General features: G+C 41.3%; 1 protein-coding gene across 1 annotated transcript; it reads left to right on the forward strand.

Annotated features, from left to right (window-relative positions):
* Positions 1-1,425: 1,425 nt before the first annotated feature.
* On the forward strand, positions 1,426-15,367 carry ipo4 (importin 4). Its single transcript, XM_073488557.1, has 30 exons — positions 1,426-1,772; positions 2,191-2,277; positions 2,567-2,646; positions 2,767-2,808; positions 2,957-3,086; positions 3,464-3,643; positions 3,730-3,795; positions 3,917-4,018; positions 4,153-4,236; positions 4,774-4,929; positions 5,050-5,103; positions 5,279-5,388; positions 6,089-6,197; positions 6,555-6,684; positions 6,978-7,091; positions 7,441-7,554; positions 7,719-7,842; positions 8,070-8,181; positions 8,275-8,405; positions 8,514-8,591; positions 8,808-8,865; positions 10,575-10,680; positions 10,934-11,127; positions 11,221-11,271; positions 11,513-11,638; positions 12,368-12,594; positions 12,691-12,823; positions 12,920-13,024; positions 14,068-14,137; positions 14,371-15,367. The coding sequence occupies exons 1-30, from the start codon at positions 1,707-1,709 to the stop codon at positions 14,499-14,501; spliced, it is 3,270 nt and encodes a 1,089-aa protein (XP_073344658.1). The 5' UTR covers positions 1,426-1,706; the 3' UTR covers positions 14,502-15,367.
* The last annotated feature ends 5,521 nt before the right edge of the window (positions 15,368-20,888 follow it).

Below are 20,888 nucleotides of genomic sequence, written 5' to 3' on the forward strand. Positions count from 1 at the left end.
TGGTAATGAATCAGTTAGCGATGCAACGATTGAGAACAGTGAGCCTAATGGTGCATTAGCATTTCTACTGATCTCTGCCTGGACAGGGTGTGTTTGTCTGATCTTGTATGAGCCAAGACATACAGGATGGGGTTTATTGTGTAGGTGTGTGTAGGGGGTGGGTGAACAGGTGTGCCGTGCATTAGCATTGGTATGTGCTAAGAGGAATACAGAAGACTAGGCATTCCTTACTGTATTTTGAAAGTGTATTTGGAAGGTACTGTGAAAAAATGGCATACTAGCTCAAGTACTATGCTACTTCAACATTGGGATAATTTCTTCCTTAGCTTCCTATAATAAAGAGTAAATAGTGTGGCATTATTATCTAAAAAACTAATATTGAAATAGACGTCTTGTTACAAGTTACATGATGACTTCTTCTGTGTTCTCTTCTGACGCAAATGCAGATTAGTCTCTATGGTTGTTTTCCAGTGATGAGTGTTTTGGGCGTGACTTTTAGGGCCATCAGTCTCTCTTTTGTTGTCTGAAGTTAGCAAACGGACTCTAATGCACATACCTTCTCCAGTGCACACTTTGCAGAGTCACTTTTCCCAGGTGACTGTAGCCCGCAACCATAAGACACTTTTAATATAATCCCTTTCTGTAGTTTAATTGGTAATTTTTTTCAATGAGTGGTGGAAGAAGTACTGCTCAGGTCCTTTATTTTAGTAAAAGTAGCAACAGATAAATACTTGATTACAAGTAAAAGTTGTAGATTGAAAGTATAATCTGCTGAATGTACTTAAGTATCAAAAGTACTCACTATATAGAATGGTCCTTTTCAGTGTTGTAAATTATATTTACATCAAAAATCAACACATTGCAGCCCATTTCTGTACTGCAACATATCAGCCTTGCCAGTCGATATATTGATCTGGCAATTTTATTGGTCTAGCTCTTAGGATCATATAAACTGATATCATATATCATTGTGGCTAGGTTAAATAACAAACACAAATCTGTCAATAAAAACATGAACATTATAACCTTTGTAAGGGGAGGATTTATTGCAAAACAGCATTATTGAAGCCAGGTGTGCCTAAATAACTGTCAACTGAGTGTATGTTTTGTATGTAAAGATAAATGTGATGGCGTAAAACTACAATATTGGTCCAATATTTCCCCCAACATTTCCCTCTAACATGTAGTGGAGTAAAGTATAAAGTAGCATTAAACTGTAAAAACCAAAGTCGTGCACAAGTACCTCAAAGTTACACAGGATCACTGAATATACTTGATTACTCTCCGCTGATATTAAACTGTCGCACCGCGCCCTCCTCTCCGCTGGGGGCGCTGTTTGTTTCTATCACACTGAAAACACTGAGAGCTGCAGGGCCCTTTAACTCGACTCACATGGAGCTCCTGGCACCGGTTCTGCCCCGCGTGCTGGAGCACTAACGGACCAGACCGAGCAAGAGGCTCGAATCTGTCACACTCTCTCTGTCGGCTTCACAACTTCAGACACACCCGACTTTTTAAAAAGTTTCAGGACAAGCTCGGTTGCGAGCGAGCACAGAGGCGTTGTTTACATATTTGACAGGTGTAGCGTACTTGGGACGACGTTGGGAACCACACCGCGACAGGACACCTTGATCACATCGAGCCAGATTTATCAGAAATATTGACAGACAGCAGAATAGTTAACCGAATAGCACGGAGCCGTCAAGATGACAGAGGAACTGGAGCAAATTCTTTCGCAGCTGACACAGCCTGACAATGCAGTTATTCAGCAGGTAACGCCACAAATGACTTTGTTTAAGTTAAGTGTTTAAGTTAAGTGTTTGAGTTAAGTGTTTAAGTTTAAGTGTTTAAGTTTAAGTGTTTAAGTTAGCTTTAGTTTGTAAGTAAGAAAACTCACTAACGGTTATCGAATCACGCTAGCAAAACCGGCTAACGCTAAGTTAACGTCTGCTGACGAACGGCTAGCTAACTGTCAAACAAGTGGTCATGGCTGTTTAGCACCAATGTGTTCTGACCTCATTAGCTGTAACAATAGGTGACTTAAACTTCACTTTAAAGCAGGAAAATGAAGGCTTGAGCCATTTGGCTGCACGTTTTTGATATGTCTTGATGCCATGTGATTTCTCCATGAATGTATAGTTATTTGTGGCAGCCAGCCAACTTAGTGAGGTCTCTTTTGTCTCCTTTCAGGCCACAGCCCAGCTGAAACAGGCGTTCAAAGACCCAGCCATTATACCAGCCCTGTGTGCTGTCATGAGTGGCTCCCAAAACCCTCAGGTATTGTGTGTGTGTGAGCAGTGAGAGAATAGATTAATCCTATGGTATCCAAGTGTGTGTGTGTGTGTGTGTGTGTGTGTGAGAGAGAGAGAGAGAGAGAGAGAGTGTGTGTGTGAGCAGTGAGAGAATAGATTAATCCTATGGTATCCAAGTGTGTGTGTGTGTGTGTGTGTGTGTGTGTGTGTGAGAGAGAGAGAGAGAGAGAGAGAGAGAGAGAGAGAGAGAGAGAGAGAGAGAGAGAGAGAGAGAGTCAGCTCTCCTAAAATCTTTTCCTGACTTTACCTCTTAGATTCGTCAGTCAGCTGCTGTGATGCTGAGGTTGAGAGTGAAGAAACACTGGAAGAAGATTAGCCCCAATGACAGAGAGAGGTTGGTCATTACTTTTTCCAGTGAATAATTGTACTTTATTTTAAAACTACACCCAGTTGTTATAATTGAAATTCAGTTGAAAATAAGTTTTAATTGTGATGTTTGCCTTCATTCATGCAGCCTCAAGGCAGTGGTGCTGCAGGCATTCATGCAGGAAGCAGAGTAAGTATTCAGTCAGCTTGTCCAAAATTACCCAGATTTCTAATGACACAAATGAAATGTAACCTCAAATATGTCTGGCCACACATAACTTTAAACACTTGTGTAATGTCATGTATGAATGAACCATAACTCTTGTCTGTGTATGCAGGCACACAGTGCAGCACTCGCTCTCCCAACTGTGCGCAGTGATGGTTAAACATGAGACACCAGACCGCTGGCCTGCCCTGCTGCAGCTCCTCAACCAGTCCACCAAGAGCAGCAACCCTCATGACAGACAGGTACAGGACTCACTGAAAAACTACGAAGTTAGATAAGGTTCATTTATCTACTACTTTACCATTAAGCTGTTTTTGTTTATGGCTGAACATCTATTTATAAGGTGTGGCTACAGATTGGTGTTGATATTCAAGCTTGCATGAATACCACAATTAATTTCTCTAAAGACAGGATACAAGATAGCTGTTTCAAAGTTGCCAGATTTGAAACTTAATGATCAAGTGAAAACAAAACACTGCCTATATTTTGGCGCAGTTGATTTTATTTTGTGGGTGAAGAGTTACAGTTTGTTCAGAGTTTTATAGAGAATTCCATCTCCTGCTATATTGTATAACATGCTCAATAACAGCCTTTCAATATCACTCTTCTTTCCTGACAGGTTGGCCTCCTGCTGCTCAATAAGGTGATGGAGTCCAACCCAGAGCCTTTCAAGCCTCACTACTGCCAGCTGCTACAGCTGTTCAGTACTGTGCTGCAGGACCACAATAACCCAACAGCCCTGTACTACTGCATCCTCACCCTCACAGCCATCACTGCATATACTGGCACAGAAGAAATGGTGAGGCAGTGTTACTGCTTTGGTTTTGATATATGGTAGGAACAGAGAGAAATGACTTTCATGAGTTTCATTTTGCTTCCCTACAGAACCTGATGCGTTCTATCATCCCAAGCCTGATTGTCGCTCTGAAACACCTCATCAAGGCTGATCAGGTACATTGTAATATGTTGAAAGATATTTTACATATTAAAGTATTGCTATGTGTATTGTCAGTGAAGTGTATTTAAGGAAAATCAGTCTGTTAAATTATTGGTATTCCCTTTGTCCACGCAGGACCAAGCCAGCGAGGCTATGGAGGTGTTTAATGAGCTCATGGAGAGCGAGGTGTCCATCATCGTCCCTCATGTTACCGAGATGGTCCACTTCTGCCTGGAGGTGGGAGCTGAATGTCTGAACTCTGTCTTCACTTCCCAACTTTGTGTTCCTTAATTTTATTTTCACTTCTGAACTGAACAATAACGCCTGAGTTCACTTGAGAATTTCTAACAACATATGTTTGTTTGTGTCAGGTGGGAAGTGACACCACGCTGAGTGACTCTCTGCGGGTGAAAGCACTCTCTTGTATTGCCTTCCTCATCAAGCTGAAGAGCAAGGTAAAGTAACACATCAGCTGCTGTAAATAGATGACCTCTATCTGTCCTTCAGTTTGTGATGAGTAATAAGGATTAAGAACATGACAACAAGTGTCTGTAGTACATGTGGTCACGGTGCACCTTAACCCTTCTGGATGTTTTATTCCTCAGGGAAGATGGTGGGTGGGCAGCTGTCCCTCAGTTTTGTCTTGATTTTCACAGACATGTAGCAAAAGTAAAGTTTTATGCATTGATAGTAGCAAACCTTGGCACAGTTATTACTTTTACTGTTGTACGTTTTTACTCTGAATGCAAATGAGTTCATTATGTCATTGGTAGTGCATATAATAACTTTCAGAGGTACAGATGGAACAAAGACATAAACGGCACACCTTCTTCACCTAAATCTAGTATAAAAAGTCCTCTTTTTATTGCATGCCAACAAAAGATGTGCTCTTCTGGCAAATGACATTCAGAGTCAGCTAGCTTGTGCTTGGCTTAATAACATCATTCCGACTAAATAATAAACAAATCTAAATCTTTTTCTATACTTTGCAGACTGTGCTGAAGCAGAAGCTGCTGAACCCCATCCTGCAGGCTATTTTCCCTGTGCTAGTTGCAGCTCCACCACCTGGTGAGCACGACCCAGAGGATGAGGAGGATGACAGCGGAGATGGCACAGACAATGACAATCCCAAACACTGTGCTGCTCAGGTGGTTATTTGTGTTGATATTCATTGTAATCTTTCGTTGTGTAACAAAATATCTGTTGCAAAAGCTTTAGTTGATTCATTGAGGATTAAACTTGATGTATCCTTTTTGTTGTATTTTCAGATTATTGACACCATGGCTCTTCATATGCCCCCAGAGAAACTGTTTCAACAGTTGGTAAGTCAACCAGATGTCGATGTGAACAGTAAAAGATGTGTTATGTTCTGGTGACCTTTCCTTTTCATTTTTTTTAAGGGTCTTGATGAATCTTTAAAATGCATTGAGTATTTAAATAACCCTGACTCAGGTACCTGCCTCTTAACAAAGTGTTGCATTGTGTCTTGTGTTTTAGATGCCCCTGGCTCAAGCCTGCCTTGCCAGTGAAAACTCCTATCAGAGGAAGGGAGGTCTCATGTGTCTTGCTGTGCTGGCTGAAGGATGTGCTGACCACATACGCACCAAGTACGTCCAGTTGACCAAGAAATACGTCTCCATATCTTTTTAAAAAATAATTTATTTCCTGTAGAACATACACCGATCAGGCATAACATTATGACCACCTCCCTAATATTGTGAAGGTTCCCCTTGTGCAGCCAAAACAGCTCTGACCTGTCAAGACATGGACTTAAGACCTCTGAGGGTGTCCTGTGGTGTCTGGCACCAGGGCGTTTTATAGTGCATCCTCTGGGTCCTGTATGTTGGGGGGTGGGTCCTCCATGGATCAGACCTGCTCCATCACGTCTTACAGATGCTCAATCAGATTGGGATCTGGGGAATTTGGAGGCCCGGTCAACACCTTGGGCCCTTCATTGTGTTCCTCAAGCTGTTCCTGAGCAGTGTTTGCGGTGTGTCAGGGCACATTTTCCTGCTGGGAGGCCACTGCCATCGGGTAGTGTTTTGTGATGAGGGGGTGTACTTGGTCAACAACAGTGTTTGGATGGGTGGTGCGTGTCAAGTGGCATTCACATGAATGCCAGCACCCAAGGTTTCCCAGCAGAACATTGCATTGTGATGAGATGATCAATGTTATTCATGTCACCTGTCAGTGGTTTTAATGTTGTGGCTGATCGATGTATATTCTTTGATATGGATGGTCTGTTGGCTGACTAATAACAGTCATCAGGATTTGAAAATATTCACCTTTTGTCTCGATGTATGTTAGGATGCTGTCATCTATGCTGCAGACGGTGTGCCAGAGTCTTTCCGACTCTGATCAGGTTGTGCGCAGTGCCGGCCTTTTTGCCCTGGGACAGTTCTCTGAACACTTACAGGTGAGTCAACACTCACATCACAGTTACATAACATTCTTTTTTTTTCTCTCTGCTTACACTTAATTACTTGGATTTTTCAAAAATTATATTTTTAATTAGTGTTTACAAATCGATGTTGTTATCTGCAAATATTTGTGTGCTTTAAAACCATTGAATGCTTTGACAATTCAGACTTGAGACTGTATATGTAGCAGTGGATACAAATTACATTACAATACAGCATCTCGTGGCATCGACTCACTTTTATACAGGGTACTGCTTACTGCTGCATTAGTATGGTTAAGCATTAGTATGGTTAAGAAATAATAATGTGTAATTCTTCTGTTGTTCACTTTGTTTTCCACCTTTTCTTCCCAGCCTGAAGTGAGCAAGTACTGTTCGGACCTGATGCCTTTGCTGTTGGGCTACCTTTCTTCCTGTAACCAAGCCAAGGTTGGCCATGTTACTAAGGCATTTTATGCCCTGGAGAATTTCATGGAGAACCTAGGTAAGCTGAAATAGCGTTCATGCGATCACACCATAGAACCTGCATGCTTTGTGAAATTCATTCATTCATTCATTCATTCATGCATTCATTCATTAACTTTCCTGAAGCCACACATTCCAACAAATCAGTAAAAAAAAAAAAACAGTAAGCTAATTGAGCTTATTTGGTTTTTAAAAAAATCATTATATGTAATTTATTATTATCCATGATTTGTTTTGTCATTCAAAGTTATTTGAAACAGGATCTATCTTCACTTTGTTTACTTTAGCTCCTCTTTCCATATCTCTAAACAGGAGCAGATATTGAGCCCTACTTGCCCACCCTGATGGAGACTATGTTGTCTGCCCTTAACAACACTGAAAACCTCAAGATAAAAGAGCTTGCTGTGTCAGCCATCGGTGCCATAGGTAAGAAGCTGCTGAAGATTTCTCCAAGGACCTGCACTAGAAAATTATCGAGCATTTTTTTCTGGGTGACTATGTCAGCTAAAGGTTAAGCATACCGCCATATATCTCACTTTGGCAGTGTTTGATTTTCTTCCAAATTCAAACACTAAAAAAGTCTATACGATTATTTAGCTTATGAAGTGTATTTCTGATGTGGAGGACTGTTCTAGCCAAACAAGACGCCCACTCATTTCTGGCTGAATGATTGTTGGTCAAATGTTTGTTGTTAGTGCAATATCAACTGTTGGATCTACTGCTTGGATCAAAATAAAGTGACCTGAGCACTTATTGTGAATCAATGTCTTATCAGCCAATGCTGCCAAGGAGCTGCTGGTGCCCTACTTCCCTCCAGTTATTGAAAGCCTGAAGGGCTTCCTGACGACCACCACAGAGGAAATGAGGTCTCTGCAAACACAGTCCTTGGGTAAGTAAACCCCCTCCAAAAAGGAAGAAGTTGTGATGTATGTACATTTAGGAGAAAACACATTTTTTACTACTTATCCCTGGTAGCAAAAATTGCATCTCACATGGGAAGAAATTCAAAAGTATGAATGAACGAAGTTGATCATCTTTTGCTGTTGCCGTCAGATACTCTCTCTGTGCTGGCCCGTACCATCGGCAAAGATGTCTTCAGCCCTCTTGCTGCAGAGTGTGTTCGACTGGGCCTCAACCTCACTGACACCATTGATGACCCTGACTTGAGACGCTGCACGTATGTAACTTAGCCTGTGAATGTTTTTTTTTTCTCCACTCAATTAACCAGTCCACACACACAAAATCTGTTAGTTGAAAGCATTGACTGTAAAATAGAAAATACATGAGTACACATCATTTCTATTATTTGAACAAAAAAAATAATAATAGTATACTGTATAATAGCATAAATCCTTTGTTTCCTGTAACCTTTGCTTCACCTCTCTCTGCCCTTCCCCCCGTCAGGTACAGTCTATACTCTGCTGTATCCACAGTGAGCCCTGACTGCCTGACACCTCACCTCACTGCCATCACAACAGTCATGCTCCTCGCCCTCAAGTCCAATGAAGGCATTACGGTATAAATCACACAGACAACACTGCGAAACCTACATGCTATTCATAACATAAATAACAGAACAGCATTTCACTTCTCACCTTCCTCTCTTCAGGCACACCTCGAGGAGGACAAGACCTTTGTCCTTCTGGATGAAGATGATGATGATGACAACAACGAGGGAGAAAAAGATGTTGATGATTTTCTAGAAGATGATACTGAGACAGATATACATGATGTTGCAGGGTAGGGGGTCACACACATGTACATGCAAACACGCATGTATATTTACTAACCATATTGAGTAAAAGACTGCTGTCACTCCATGTAAGATCATGTCTACTCATCTCTCAGGTTCAGTGTGGAAAACGCCTACATCGATGAGAAGGAGGATGCCTGTGATGCACTGGGAGAGATTGCCTTCAGCACCGGGTAACAGAGTTATTTACATGACAGTTCTGATATGTTGTAATGTTACCAAACCCACAGTTATTATAGTAATATGTGTGCAGTTATCTCCCAAACTCAAGTTTGTATGTAGTCATGTTGAATATTTATTTTCAGTCTAAGTTTTGTTAGATATCTGTTACACTAACTTCCTGTCAGGCATTTCTTTCTTGTTTTAACTTCTGTGTTTCCCCCCGACAGCGTTGCCTTCCAGCCCTTCCTGGAGTCGAGCTTCCAGCAGGTTTACGAGATGAGAGATGTAAGTCACTCTGGCTGGCTGCTCGGCTGTCCTCTGTCTAATGTACTATGAAGGGCACCCTGTGGTCTGTATTTGTGCATAAATTGTGTCTCAGTGGTTTTATGTGTGTTTGTAAATGGAAATGTCTGTATGTAGATCTATGATGCCAGTCTTGAACTCAACATGACTTATGTTGTTATATAAAGTAAGCTTTTAAAGGTATCCAGGAGAGTTACTTAAAATTAGTTGGCTAATTCCATTTTTCATGATTTGACCATACCATTAGTGATAAGATTTGTTTTTTTAACATCAACATCAAAGGTTAAAGACCCTGTGGAAATTGTGGCTAATAAACAATAGAAAAACCTACCCACAACAAGAAATTTTCACATTGCAGTAGCATAGGAACAGTGTTCTTTGGCTGAGTGATAATAATTTTTCATTTATACGTCATGTTAATACAGCTTTTGTCAGGACCAGTTTTTCTTTTCTCAGTCTATCTTCGGAATTGTAAGGAACTAGCTATTATAAAACAAATTGTATTGTGAAGTTGTTTTGTGACTCGGTCGCGGCAAGCCGGTCCTTTGGTCAGCATTTTCGGCTCACAACCAAATGGTCCTGGTTTAAAACTCACTGAGGAGTCGGCTGTGGTCTTTCTCTTCTTGTGCTTGCGTGGGTATCCCATGTCAAAAGACATGCTCGTTAGATGAATACTCCTGTTCGGGCTGGGTGATACAGCCTAAAAATAGCACTGGAATGTTTTTTGGGCTATAAAACACGGTAAATCTAGATATTTTGAAATCTCCTCAAAAGCACTTTATAAATGTGAGAGTGAGAAATTCAAATATCAAAGTATTTTATGACCAAATACCTTTTATCGATATTGCGACAATATTGTGGGGATGACTATTGGTACTATAACACAAAGATTCCATCTGGTAAATTATCATCAACAAAATGACTATGTCGCCGCAGTACTGACACTACACAATTTTCTGTCCAGTAATCAGTTATTTTGAAGTTGTTGTGGTTCGCTCACTACCAGACAGATTAGCGACAGGGGATCACACATTTCAAGAGAGTTGACCAGGAGGAGTCCTCAACAAGACTGTCTGGTCTCCAAACAAGTGGTCCAAGATTTTTGTGCCCTGGTTTGCAGCGAAAAAAGAAAAATAAAGGAATAAGGGTGCAAGAGTTGGAGATAAATAAATGATGAAATTAAAATGAGTTTCCTGCTTGTAATGTGGTTCAGAAAGGAAGGCAAGGTTACAAATACAGAAAAGCCTTTGTTATAATGATGTATTCTAGTACAATCTGTATTATTGTGCACGCACTGTTCAAATGAATGCATGATGAGACTGTGTTCAGGGAGGAACATCTAGGCCATAGCTCATTGCATGACTCCTTGACACAGCCAGATGTCAGCCTGTTACATATCCAGCAGATGTCTGTGGCATCAGTGAGTTCTCGAATTGTGTCTTTGAACAGCTCACACATAGCAATCGTTGCCCACGGGAGCGAGAAAGTGCAAATTTGCCTCTGATCTGGGGCCTCTGTCCACAATCTCCAAATCTGTTGGCAACTGGAAATCAGGCTACAATCCTGGAATTTGTGTCTTTTCTTTACACTTCTGAATATTAGGTACTTTGTCTCTCTATTCATGACCCCTGTTAATCTATCACCTTATGTGTGTGTGTGTGGGGATCTCCCTCACTTCCTTCCCTCCTTAGTTTCCCCATGAGGACGTCCGCAGGGCAGCTTTCGGAGCCATGGGCCAGTTTTGTCGAGCTCAGCACAAAGTATGGATGGAGAATCCCACTGAGTCCAACCACCAGGGTAAAGCCTTTCTTCTCTAGAACTCTACACTATTGAATGAAATAAAGAAATGGGCAGTGCTGCTCACTGCTGCAGTGGGGATTATTAATGAACAACATCAAAGGGGGAAAATGATGTCTCAACAGATATGTACTGTAAGATTATATACCATTTTAAACTGTAATGTTGAGGTCAGCTAGTTGTTTTTAGACTGTGTCAAACAGACATCACTGCACTTGCCTTTACTGAATTTGAACTTTATCGCCTCCCCTAGCCCTGCTGAAGTTGCTGGATGTGGTCATTCCCTGCTTTTTGGAAACTGTGCGAACAGAGCAGGAGCGGCAGGTTGTGATGGCCGTCCTGGAAACCATGAACAGTGTCATCAAGTCCTGCAAGGAAGAGGTTTTCAAGAACCCTTCACGACTCAAGGAGATCAGCTATGTCATCCGTGATGTGCTCAAGAAAAAGGTGAGGGGAGGGAAATGACTTTATAAGCTCAGATCACTGATGTTGTCCTAGTAACCCTCAACCATTGTCATTCTTTCTTTCCTCGCTGTTCAGGCTGCTTGTCAGGGCGGTGGTGTTGATGAAGCTGATGATGAAGAACAACAGGTTAGTGGTTCTTTCACTGTCACAACCTTTTTAAAACCCATCTACAGATATACAGGTGATCAATACTTGAGTGTTACCACATTAGAGCAGTTGGTGTTATTGTGGATAAACCATGTGGATGGTTCAATCCCTCTAGATTTTGATCAGAAATGGCTTTTTTATTAATTATTTCCAAATGTTTGTGTCCACATGACTGTTAGTTTGCTCAATGTGCCTCCTGTTGATGTGTTTTCTGGTTCAGGCGGAGTACGATGCAATGCTCCTGGAGTTTGCCGGGGAGGGAATTCCCCTGTTGGCCTCTTCTGTGCCTGCAGACCAGTTCGCCCCTTTCCTCAATGACCTGCTGCCTCTTATCATGAGCAAAGCTGTGAGTCTGGACCTACTGACCAGCACAGGAGTTAAACAGAAGTCTGTTAATTCAAACACATTTTCCCAGTTCTGTCTCTTAGTGATACAGTACCTTCTTAAACTGCAGCTGTTCATTTCTTACAAAGTGCAGCAACTCTTCGCAACTACAGGGTCATTTTCTGAAACCAAACTTTGACTGATAGCTTAAATTCAGAAAGTGCCATGAAGGTCTTTTCTTCTACAAAACAAGCTCCTTATCGACTGAATTCTCAACTACAGCAAGGAGACACTTTTCTGGAGTCATTATTGTAGAACTGGGGTAGGATCTCAAGTCATAATGGTACAAGCCTACAACAAGTATTAATAAACGTCTGCAGGTCCTTGAAAAGTCTTCAAATGTATTGAATTCAATTTGATGAGTATTAGTCCTTAAAAGTAATTAAATAGTGAATTTGTTTAATTGCCACAAACATGTTATCTCATTTAATTTATCCATCTTTTTATTTCTTTTTGTCAAAATGAGTCAAGCTCTTCTGCGTTAAATTTCACATTTCTGATATTACAAATCTTCAAACCTACCACGTAATACAGTCTTTTTACTTTATACTTGCGCTTATCTGCTGGCAATATAAAATATAAAAAGCATTACATGTATCTGATATCTGTAGACACCCTTAGTCAGGTGTGCTGCCACAAAGTAATGCCTTGGTGTCAGTATCACACTAAATCATTTTCTCTGTCTCAAAAGAAATCGTCGTGCACAGTGGCAGACCGCTCCTTCTCTGTGGGAACGATTGGAGAAATCCTGCAGGCCCTTGGGAGCGTGTCCGGCGGGCAGGGCTTGGCAGGCCGCCTGTCCAATCGCCTGCTTCCCGTGCTGGTAGCTGGAACGAAGGACAGCGATGCAGAGGTTCGCAACAACAGCGTGTTCGGACTGGGATGTCTGGCCCAGGCAGCTGGACCCATCGTTGTGACGTATCCTTCTTACTTGTGTGCGTTTCTGTGAGCGTGGGTGTGTGATTTCACCCATAAACATCACATACAGCTGTTCCTTAATGAAGTGTGTTCCAGAGACTATCCCATGATGCTGTCTGTGTTTTCCAACCTGCTGACCAAAGAGTCAGACCTCAGGGTGATTGACAACCTGTGTGCTGCCCTCTGCAGGATGATCTTGAGCAATGTGGAAGCTGTCCCTCTGGAGCAGGTATATTTACAGCTCACTACAAGTGATTCTTACTGCGGACTACACATTTAGGTGTTTAGGTGGTTCAGCCAGATCACACCGTGTCCTCTTTCACAGGTTTTGCCTGCTCTGGTTGATCGTCTTCCCCTCAAAGAGGACATGGAGGAGAACAAGACAGTGTTCAGCTGCATGGCTATGCTCTACACTAACAGTCCTGCTCTGGTACAGTACAAACACAATTTACATCTGGTATTATAATCTGTGGAGAAGTCTCCATTGGGATCCAAGACAGTAACATGAGTAGTAATAACTTCAAAAACTTCAGTTTGTTCATATGTGACACTTTCCTGCTTTCGAGAAAACTTTGACATGTCTTAGGTTTAAAATAAAATAAAATAATAATCATGAAGCCGAGGAGGGTAATATTTAGAGAGAAGCTCAGAATTTCCGGGATTTAAGTAGTAAATCTATGAGGGGAAAAACTGGATATTCTCTGACGCCGAACTGGTAAATTCACAAAGAAAAACTCACATTTATGTGGAAAAATCTCTACTATTCTCTCAGATTTTAATAAAATATTATACATTTGTGCGGGGAAAAAAACTCTCTGAAATTTAAGTGTTAAATTTAAGTTGTTTTTTTCTGTACCTACAATGGCCCTTTCTAAAATGCCATTGTAGAAAACTGTCCTTGCAATTTTGTTTAATTGTGATAGAAAATCCAGATATTCAGGCAAACTCATGGTGACATTATGTAACGTGTTTATAACTCCTCTTTATATGTTCTCATGCCTGAAAGAGCAGATATCTCATGACACTGAAATGTTTTTCTACAAACACAAACAGAAGCAGAAGGTGAAGGATAATTCTACATTACTGATGTTGGAGCAGCTGTTCAAATATTTAGAATGATCCCGACATACAGTATGCTCTGTACAGATGGACCACTATCAGGCCAATCTTTCAGTCATTTATTTTATTCCATGTTGCCATGCTTTATACAGTATTACTACAACACATTATACATGCATACAGCAAATTCTCACTCTGTAGGTCATGCAATCCCGAAGAATTTAGACAAACTTCAGCAATTACACAAGACATATAGATTTGAACTGGATGCACAAAGCTAAACGTTTGATTCAGAACAAGCATTTTTAACAAACATCACATGCTTCCATTGCAATCCTTGCAATTTTGTTTCTCAGACAGACTAATATTGAGTGTTGTTACCATGGTTTTTAAAATCATTTTCCTCCCTTTCAGGTTGTGAAGCTAATGAAGCCCATTGTCGCTGCTTCCAGTCATGTCCTTGGCAACAAAGATGTTGATGAAGGTGAAGATTTGTTTGGTAACGGGTCTCATTTTCAGTGGCCTGTGTACTTTCTGTTAACTCAACTGAATACTCAAACACATTAGTTTTAAGCTATCTGTTTTTATTGAAAAAAGAAAAACTTTGAATGTTTCCCCTCATTCAGCCTCCTCAGTCAGTCCCTGCACATTGCTCTTCTGTTGCTCATCTATCTTCAGTGTCATCTGTCAACTCTTCTTTTTTTCTTCCCTTCACAGAGACCCAGACAACTTCTGCCATGCTAATCAAACAGTTTGCCCAGCACCATTCCGCAGACTTCCAAGCAGCTATGACGTCACTTCCTGGAGAGCAGCAGGCCAAACTCAGCGCGGCCATCTCTGCCTCGTAGCACACACAACACACACACCCTTCCACTCTTGTGTGAAAGCCAGCCCAAAACAATACATTTTGATACTGTGGGTGGAAAACTGGACAGTTATTTGAGACGATTCCCTAAACTGATCTAAATACAGCACTTCAACCTGTTCTAATATACTGTAGTCATTGTCACATTCAGCAGTTATTAACTTTTAATTTATTTGCCTATATGCATGCTATGTTGAATTTTTATTATTTTAAGAGTTCAGGTCTATCATCCTGTGTTGTTACCTTTGTTTTTCGTTTGCCTGTCATTCCTGTGAAGTGCTTCTATTAACTGCAACTGTCCTGTTTTTGCCACTGTTTGAAGACTTCTGGCTATCTGAGTGTGAAGCAATGAATTTGATCTCCTGATAAATTTCATTTTTCATTCCCATCTCCCGGTGTAAGGCAGTGTACTGTAATGTTTTCATCCCTGTGCGTTCTCCGCTAGTGTTGCCTTACTCTGAGATGTATCTGCTGCATGCAGAGGGGTGTCCCTAATGGGCTGTTTGTTGTATGAACTCCCCAGTGACACAATACTGAGCTAATTATAGGCCACACTCAGTTGTTCCATACTTAAAGAAAAGCAACAGCAATTAGTTTATCCTCTGTACACTGTGTTAGTGCTTACTGCAGCTCAGTTTGAACCAGCCCGTCTCTATCGGTGCTGTTTCTGTTCAGTCTGTTAAAAAAAACAACTATTTGACAAGTGCAAGAGATTTTTACAAACGCTACGAATATCTAGTTTCGCCATGCTGTTAATTTCAAGCCATTCAACCTCGCCTCACTGTAGAAAGAGAAACTGATTACTTTGAATCTTCTAAATAAAGGCGAACTTGCATCCTGAATTCAAAATGGAGTTCAAAACTGTGCTTTGCAGTGGACTTGTGATGGTGACTGTCCTCAGATTTCCCGTTGTTCCTGGGCCTCGCTAACTTCAGGCTGCTGGTTTTCCAACGCCATGGTCATCTGAACTGGCGCCAGTCCGTTCTCCCCTGACACAGACAGAAAAAGGTTTTTTATTTTAAATCATATAGATGTATCTGTATGTGCTAATGATGAGAGGGACAAATACCACACCCTTGTAGCAGATATGGAAATAGCCCTATGAAGCTGTACATACAACACAACTGAAAGGATCCAGTCAGGTCTATGATTATTATTATTAGTGTCTCTATTTCTGTTTTTTACATCAGCTTTAGTCACACAACAACTTGAAGCCCCTCATTCTATCACTTGTAAAGAAAACAAATAATTGGTTGTGAGTGGGACAAGTCAAACAGATTTTCACAAGTGCCTGATGGTGTGAGGTCAAAGGTTTTATCTGGACACCGATGATCTCATTGCACTGCCCGAGGCTCTGGCACACAGCTGTGATCTACATCAGTCTGACAGTTCAGCCGTTATCTGAGAGGTCGCCGCAGACTGAGGCAGGGCTGATTGTGCTCATACAGAAATAAATCTTCCATCATGGTGTGAACTATGAGCTCACAGCTGCACAGATAATCAACAAATCTGAACTAACAGGTGTAAAATTGCAGCATTTCCAGACCTGTAGATGTTTGTTTCCAGGGCAGGATATCCATCCCTGTGCGGCAGAAGGAGCGGTCGGTGTGGGCCTCGGTGCTGTACAGTACCTCCTGGAGCTGTTTGTCACCAGGCTTCTGGGCTTTCACTCTCACCTACAAGAGGAAACAAGATTTTACTTCTTTACCGGCCTCAGACATCCTCCAGTTTGCTTCCATGTGGAAAAAAAAGCTCAAAATGGATCTAAAAGATGTCTTCCTTCATACCTCTAGGATAGTGATCTCTTTCTCCTTCAGCTTCCCTGCTTTGTTCTTAACCTGCGTCTTCTTGGTGTCTACCCACACCACCCTCTCCTTCACCTCTGACCTGCACACACATAAACACATAAACTTGTTCATCAATCTGCATCAGATTGCTGTTTTTAAAGACCCGTCACACTGAGAGCAGACTCACTCTTGGATGCCCAGGTCGGCCAGTGTCGTGTCCAGGAAGGGAAAGGGTTGGTGCGCCGGGTCGGGCTGCACCTCGACGGGCAGCGTCACCGACATGGGGATCTCCCACTCCAGCTCAACACGCACTATCTTGCCAAGCGGCCCGGGGGAGTCCCTGCCTGCTGGGCAGTCTGGCCCTTCGTCAGCCTGCTCCACATCCCCCTCCTCCACCCTGCTTTGTGTCTCGTCCGCCGCCAGCTTTGCTTTCTGATCAGTATCTCAAAAAAGGATGAGATGTATCCCTCGCCCTTGCCGTAGCTTTTATCTCTGTGACTGATGCTCGGTATCTGCACCTTTTGTCTTCAGCGGGTGTTGTTGCAGATGCTGGCTGCTCCGCTGTCCTCTCAGGGCTGATGATTCAGAGCTCTGCCTCCTCTGATAAAGGCCTCTGGAAAGTGTGAGTGTGTCTAATGCTGCAGACTTATGCTCTGCCCTCCTGGCTCATATAAGCAGCTGGTGTGAATGTGTGTTATGTGTCGCTCAGATGTTAGGTTTATTAGACTGTCAGGGCAGTGATGGACGGATGGTGGTGTTCATACTGCGAGCTGTCCGTGTGTTAACAGTCTGACCAGGCCTGGGTGAAGTCAGAGTGAAGGGTTGAGGATGTTTTGACAGTAAATGGAGGAAGTATGTGGCCTGAAGCAGTGGTGGAAAGTAACTGTACAGTATTTTGTTTGATAACTTTAAAGTTACTAGTTACTAGTTACTTTGCAGATGAAGTTTAAACACAGTTGCTGCTTTGGAGGAGAGAGTCGGGTGCAGAGCCAGACATACTGGAGGAATAAACAGCTGGAGTCGTATCTGATTCTGCTCTGATCCAGAGCTGGATACCGACGGGAGGAGAGCTCAGAGATTACTTTTAAACTTTTGGGATTAAAAAGTAGATTCATCTTCATCCCCATCTATCAACCCGACTGCAGCAGCAATCCTCGGCGGTGATCTCCATTGTCGGGTGTTAATGTACAGTAATGTTGACTGCCGACTGGAGCTGGAGGGGAAAGGTACTTAACTTCATGAATGTATAACGTTACACAGAGAAAAGGGGGAAACAGACCGTTACTTTGAGTACAATTGTGGAGTTCTTAGGATTCAAACATTGTTGGAAACATTTGGGATCATGTGAGTAACTTTGCAAAACTCAACAAAAATATGTAACAAAGGTTTTTTAAAGAAGAATTCTAACATATTATATCTATAATAATACAGGAGAAGAAGAAGATAAACATTGTGATGTAATATAATGGATTAAGAGAAAACTTTATTGAACCTAGAGGGGATTTTCACAAGCTACAACAGATAACTACATTAAAGTGATGAACACATGAATACATCAGAAATTACAATCTGATAATATAATAAACATTATTCTGACACGTGCCATTCTGCAAAGAGTACCTCTGCTTACCTACAACAATTCAGTACTTTCTTCATCTGTGAATAAATCATTGGAAATCCAATTGCTTTATGACGTATAACTAATACTAAAAGTCTAAATGCATTCTGTTTACATGACATAACATGGTGTCAGTACAGGTACCATGCAGACAGCAGATTTATGATTGTGTCTAATGAGATGGTCCACGCCTCCACCTATCATTTGTCTCCCTTTTGTGGCCTCTCTCTCATTTCGCTGACAGTTTAGGTGAGCAGCAGGTTGATGTATGAGCTGTTCACAGCACAGTGTCACATATTCGCCTTTTGAAAAATGTGTTCTTGCTCCATCTTACAAGAGGACACAAACATGGGACACATGCAGACCCATGTGCGTGTTGTCCTGTACAGCAGCAGGGCTCTTTTCCCGACTAAACCAGCACTCTGGACTCAGCATGACACATTCCATGGGGCAGCCACAACGAATCCTCTCATGCAGATAGCAGCCTTACGTCAGCACTGTGGAGGGATACAGATGATGTAAAGGACTGGGAATGTATAGAGCCAAAGGGAGGTTGATCATGTAATCAGCAGATTATGGTAGCAGGTGTTGGACTTTCTGCTCATTAAACACGCTAGAATACTTTTTTTGTATTAACAATAGATCACATGGCCACTTGTATGTGAAAAGGGTCACTCTAAGTGATGATTTATAGCATCTTTTAGCTCATGTCTCAATGTTTGGACCAGAATTTGCTCTCATATCCCATTTTCACCAACATGGAACCACTACCTTTTTGGTCCTCGAACAGAATTTTAAACCGACGGGAGGAGAGTTTATTAGGAGATTATTTTTAAAACTTTTGGGATTAAAAAAGTGGATTTATCTTTTCTGCTGTTTTATCAACCTGACTGCAGCAGCGATCCACGCAGTTGACCTCCATTGTCAGGTGATTATATACTTTAAAAAAAAAAAAATCCCAAAATAAATTGGTTCAGAACTCGAAAAGTTGATTCCCAGCTGGAACCACGTAATAGCAGGGTTTCCTTGACCTTTAGTGGGAATAGTGCCACAACTTTCACTGATGACACATTCTTGATTACAGTGGTTCCACTCAAAACTGGTGGAAAATCGGGCTAGTGCAGTGGATCGCACAAAGGTTCCAAGAATTTTTAATGGAGCTGGTTCAAAATCCAAAGCTAATTTGGTGGAATAGTGATAGATTGCATCATTTTAAGTTAAACACCTCTATAAATCCTGTTTGCTTTCTACCCTGCACCAAATGACATGCAGACAGAATTGGTGACTATAAATAGTGAAAATAGTTAGGCACTAAGCAGGTTAAGGGACGGAGAGTTACACCAGAAACCCAGACAAAGACTTGAATTGAAGCTGGAATGTTAAAGCACTTCATGTCTGCTGGATGTGTAAATAAGCAAGTGCTCACCATATCTATTGATAACGTGATAATACATCAGTGTTGTTGTCACATCTTGTTTCTCCAAAAAATCTGTTAATATACAGGTTTAATTACTGAACTGTATGTTGCTGGCTGCTTTACAATCTGATGTATTGACAGGTTGGGTCTATTTTTCAAAGGAATCGCGTTAAAATGCCAACAACACAAGTAGATTATTTGTTCTCACTAATCAGTCTGTGACCCTGCCTTCGCAGCAGTGTGTCTGTAAACACAGTGAAGTCACACTTACATTTTGTCCTGCACTGCCAGTGATGCAGCAGTGGTAGGGGGAGCTGCCCACTGTAACCTCTGTTCGTGCCAGAGATGACTGACCATCAAGCTGCTTTCGAGCAAGGCATTTAGCCCTAAACTGTGAGGGTCTGTGTGAAGGAGGTAATAGCAGGAGAACGCAACAGAATAAGGTAGTCAACCAGTTTTAGATGCTGTTTGTATCAAAATATTATGTGGCAATGGAAAGGACGTTTCCTGGCACAGCAGCGCAGCCTGAATCACAAGTCGTATCAACAAAATTACCATTCTACTATGAAGATGTGAAGTAAGATTTCTGTTCTGTGACTGCAGCACTGACCTCAGCCCCGGCCTCTCAGTCACAACGAGGTGCCACATGGGTATGGTCTAATTCTTATGCACACACACACACACAGTCGCAGTTCCCAGTGCATTTAATGAGCAAACACTTTATTGTGTGGAGTTATTGAGGCATGAGGTCAGAGAGGAGTTTTCTGCCAGCGAGGCACAATATGTGGCTATTGGAGGGAGGGAGGTGCTGATGTGCTTTCAAGTCAGATTTCAGTGATTTCTCTACCTTTTTCTGCACCACAAGCTCAAATCAAAGTACTTGAAATAAACTGTTGGGATTGTTGGCTGCTGGTTTTTTTTTCTGTGATGTTTTCTATACCACAATAAGGAGCCTCATGTTTGTGATTATCCTGGGATATATCTCAAAGGATCGATAATGGTTAAAAAAAAACAAAAAACACAGTGTCAAGTAACCAAGTGCTACACTTCACTCATGCTAAACTAGTGTTAAAATATGTTTTCAGCGATTCTTAAAGTTAGTATTAGATAATACTATGCTATAGAAAATCATAAACCTGAGTAGTATACTCAAAAATACCTACAGACATACAAAGTTCATCAGGCCTCAATATGTTTAGGGTTTGAAGGGATATTCTGAGAACATATGCAATTCCAATGAGCAGAAACATTTTATTAAAAGGTTAAGTTAAAATAAAATATATGAAATAAAATCTGATGCAAGCTGTATAAAAAGGTACATTTAAAACCATTTAAAAATGATTAAAAGCCATATTGATAAGATACAAACTGTATAACAAAACCTGCAAGGTCCACATATTTAAAACTTCAATAACAGTGTGTGACATTAAAGTGTGTAACACTTCTCAGCAGGTGCAAATATTTAAAAATACAACCATATGAACAAATAAGAACCAGATTAAAAAGGGTAAAAACCTTTCTTTAAAACATTCTTTAACATACTGGTTT

The sequence above is a fragment of the Pagrus major genome, chromosome 19, assembly GCF_040436345.1.
Source record: "Pagrus major chromosome 19, Pma_NU_1.0".
Lineage (NCBI taxonomy): Eukaryota > Metazoa > Chordata > Actinopteri > Spariformes > Sparidae > Pagrus > Pagrus major.

Coding starts and splice junctions, on each gene's coding strand:
- ipo4 (XM_073488557.1), top strand. CDS start 1,707: ATGACAGAGGAACTGGAGCAAATTCTTTCGCAGCTGACACAGCCTGAC. Junction 7,555..7,718: donor TCTGCAAACACAGTCCTTGG/GTAAGTAAACCC, acceptor TGTTGCCGTCAG/ATACTCTCTCTGTGCTGGCC. Junction 10,681..10,933: donor CACTGAGTCCAACCACCAGG/GTAAAGCCTTTC, acceptor CGCCTCCCCTAG/CCCTGCTGAAGTTGCTGGAT.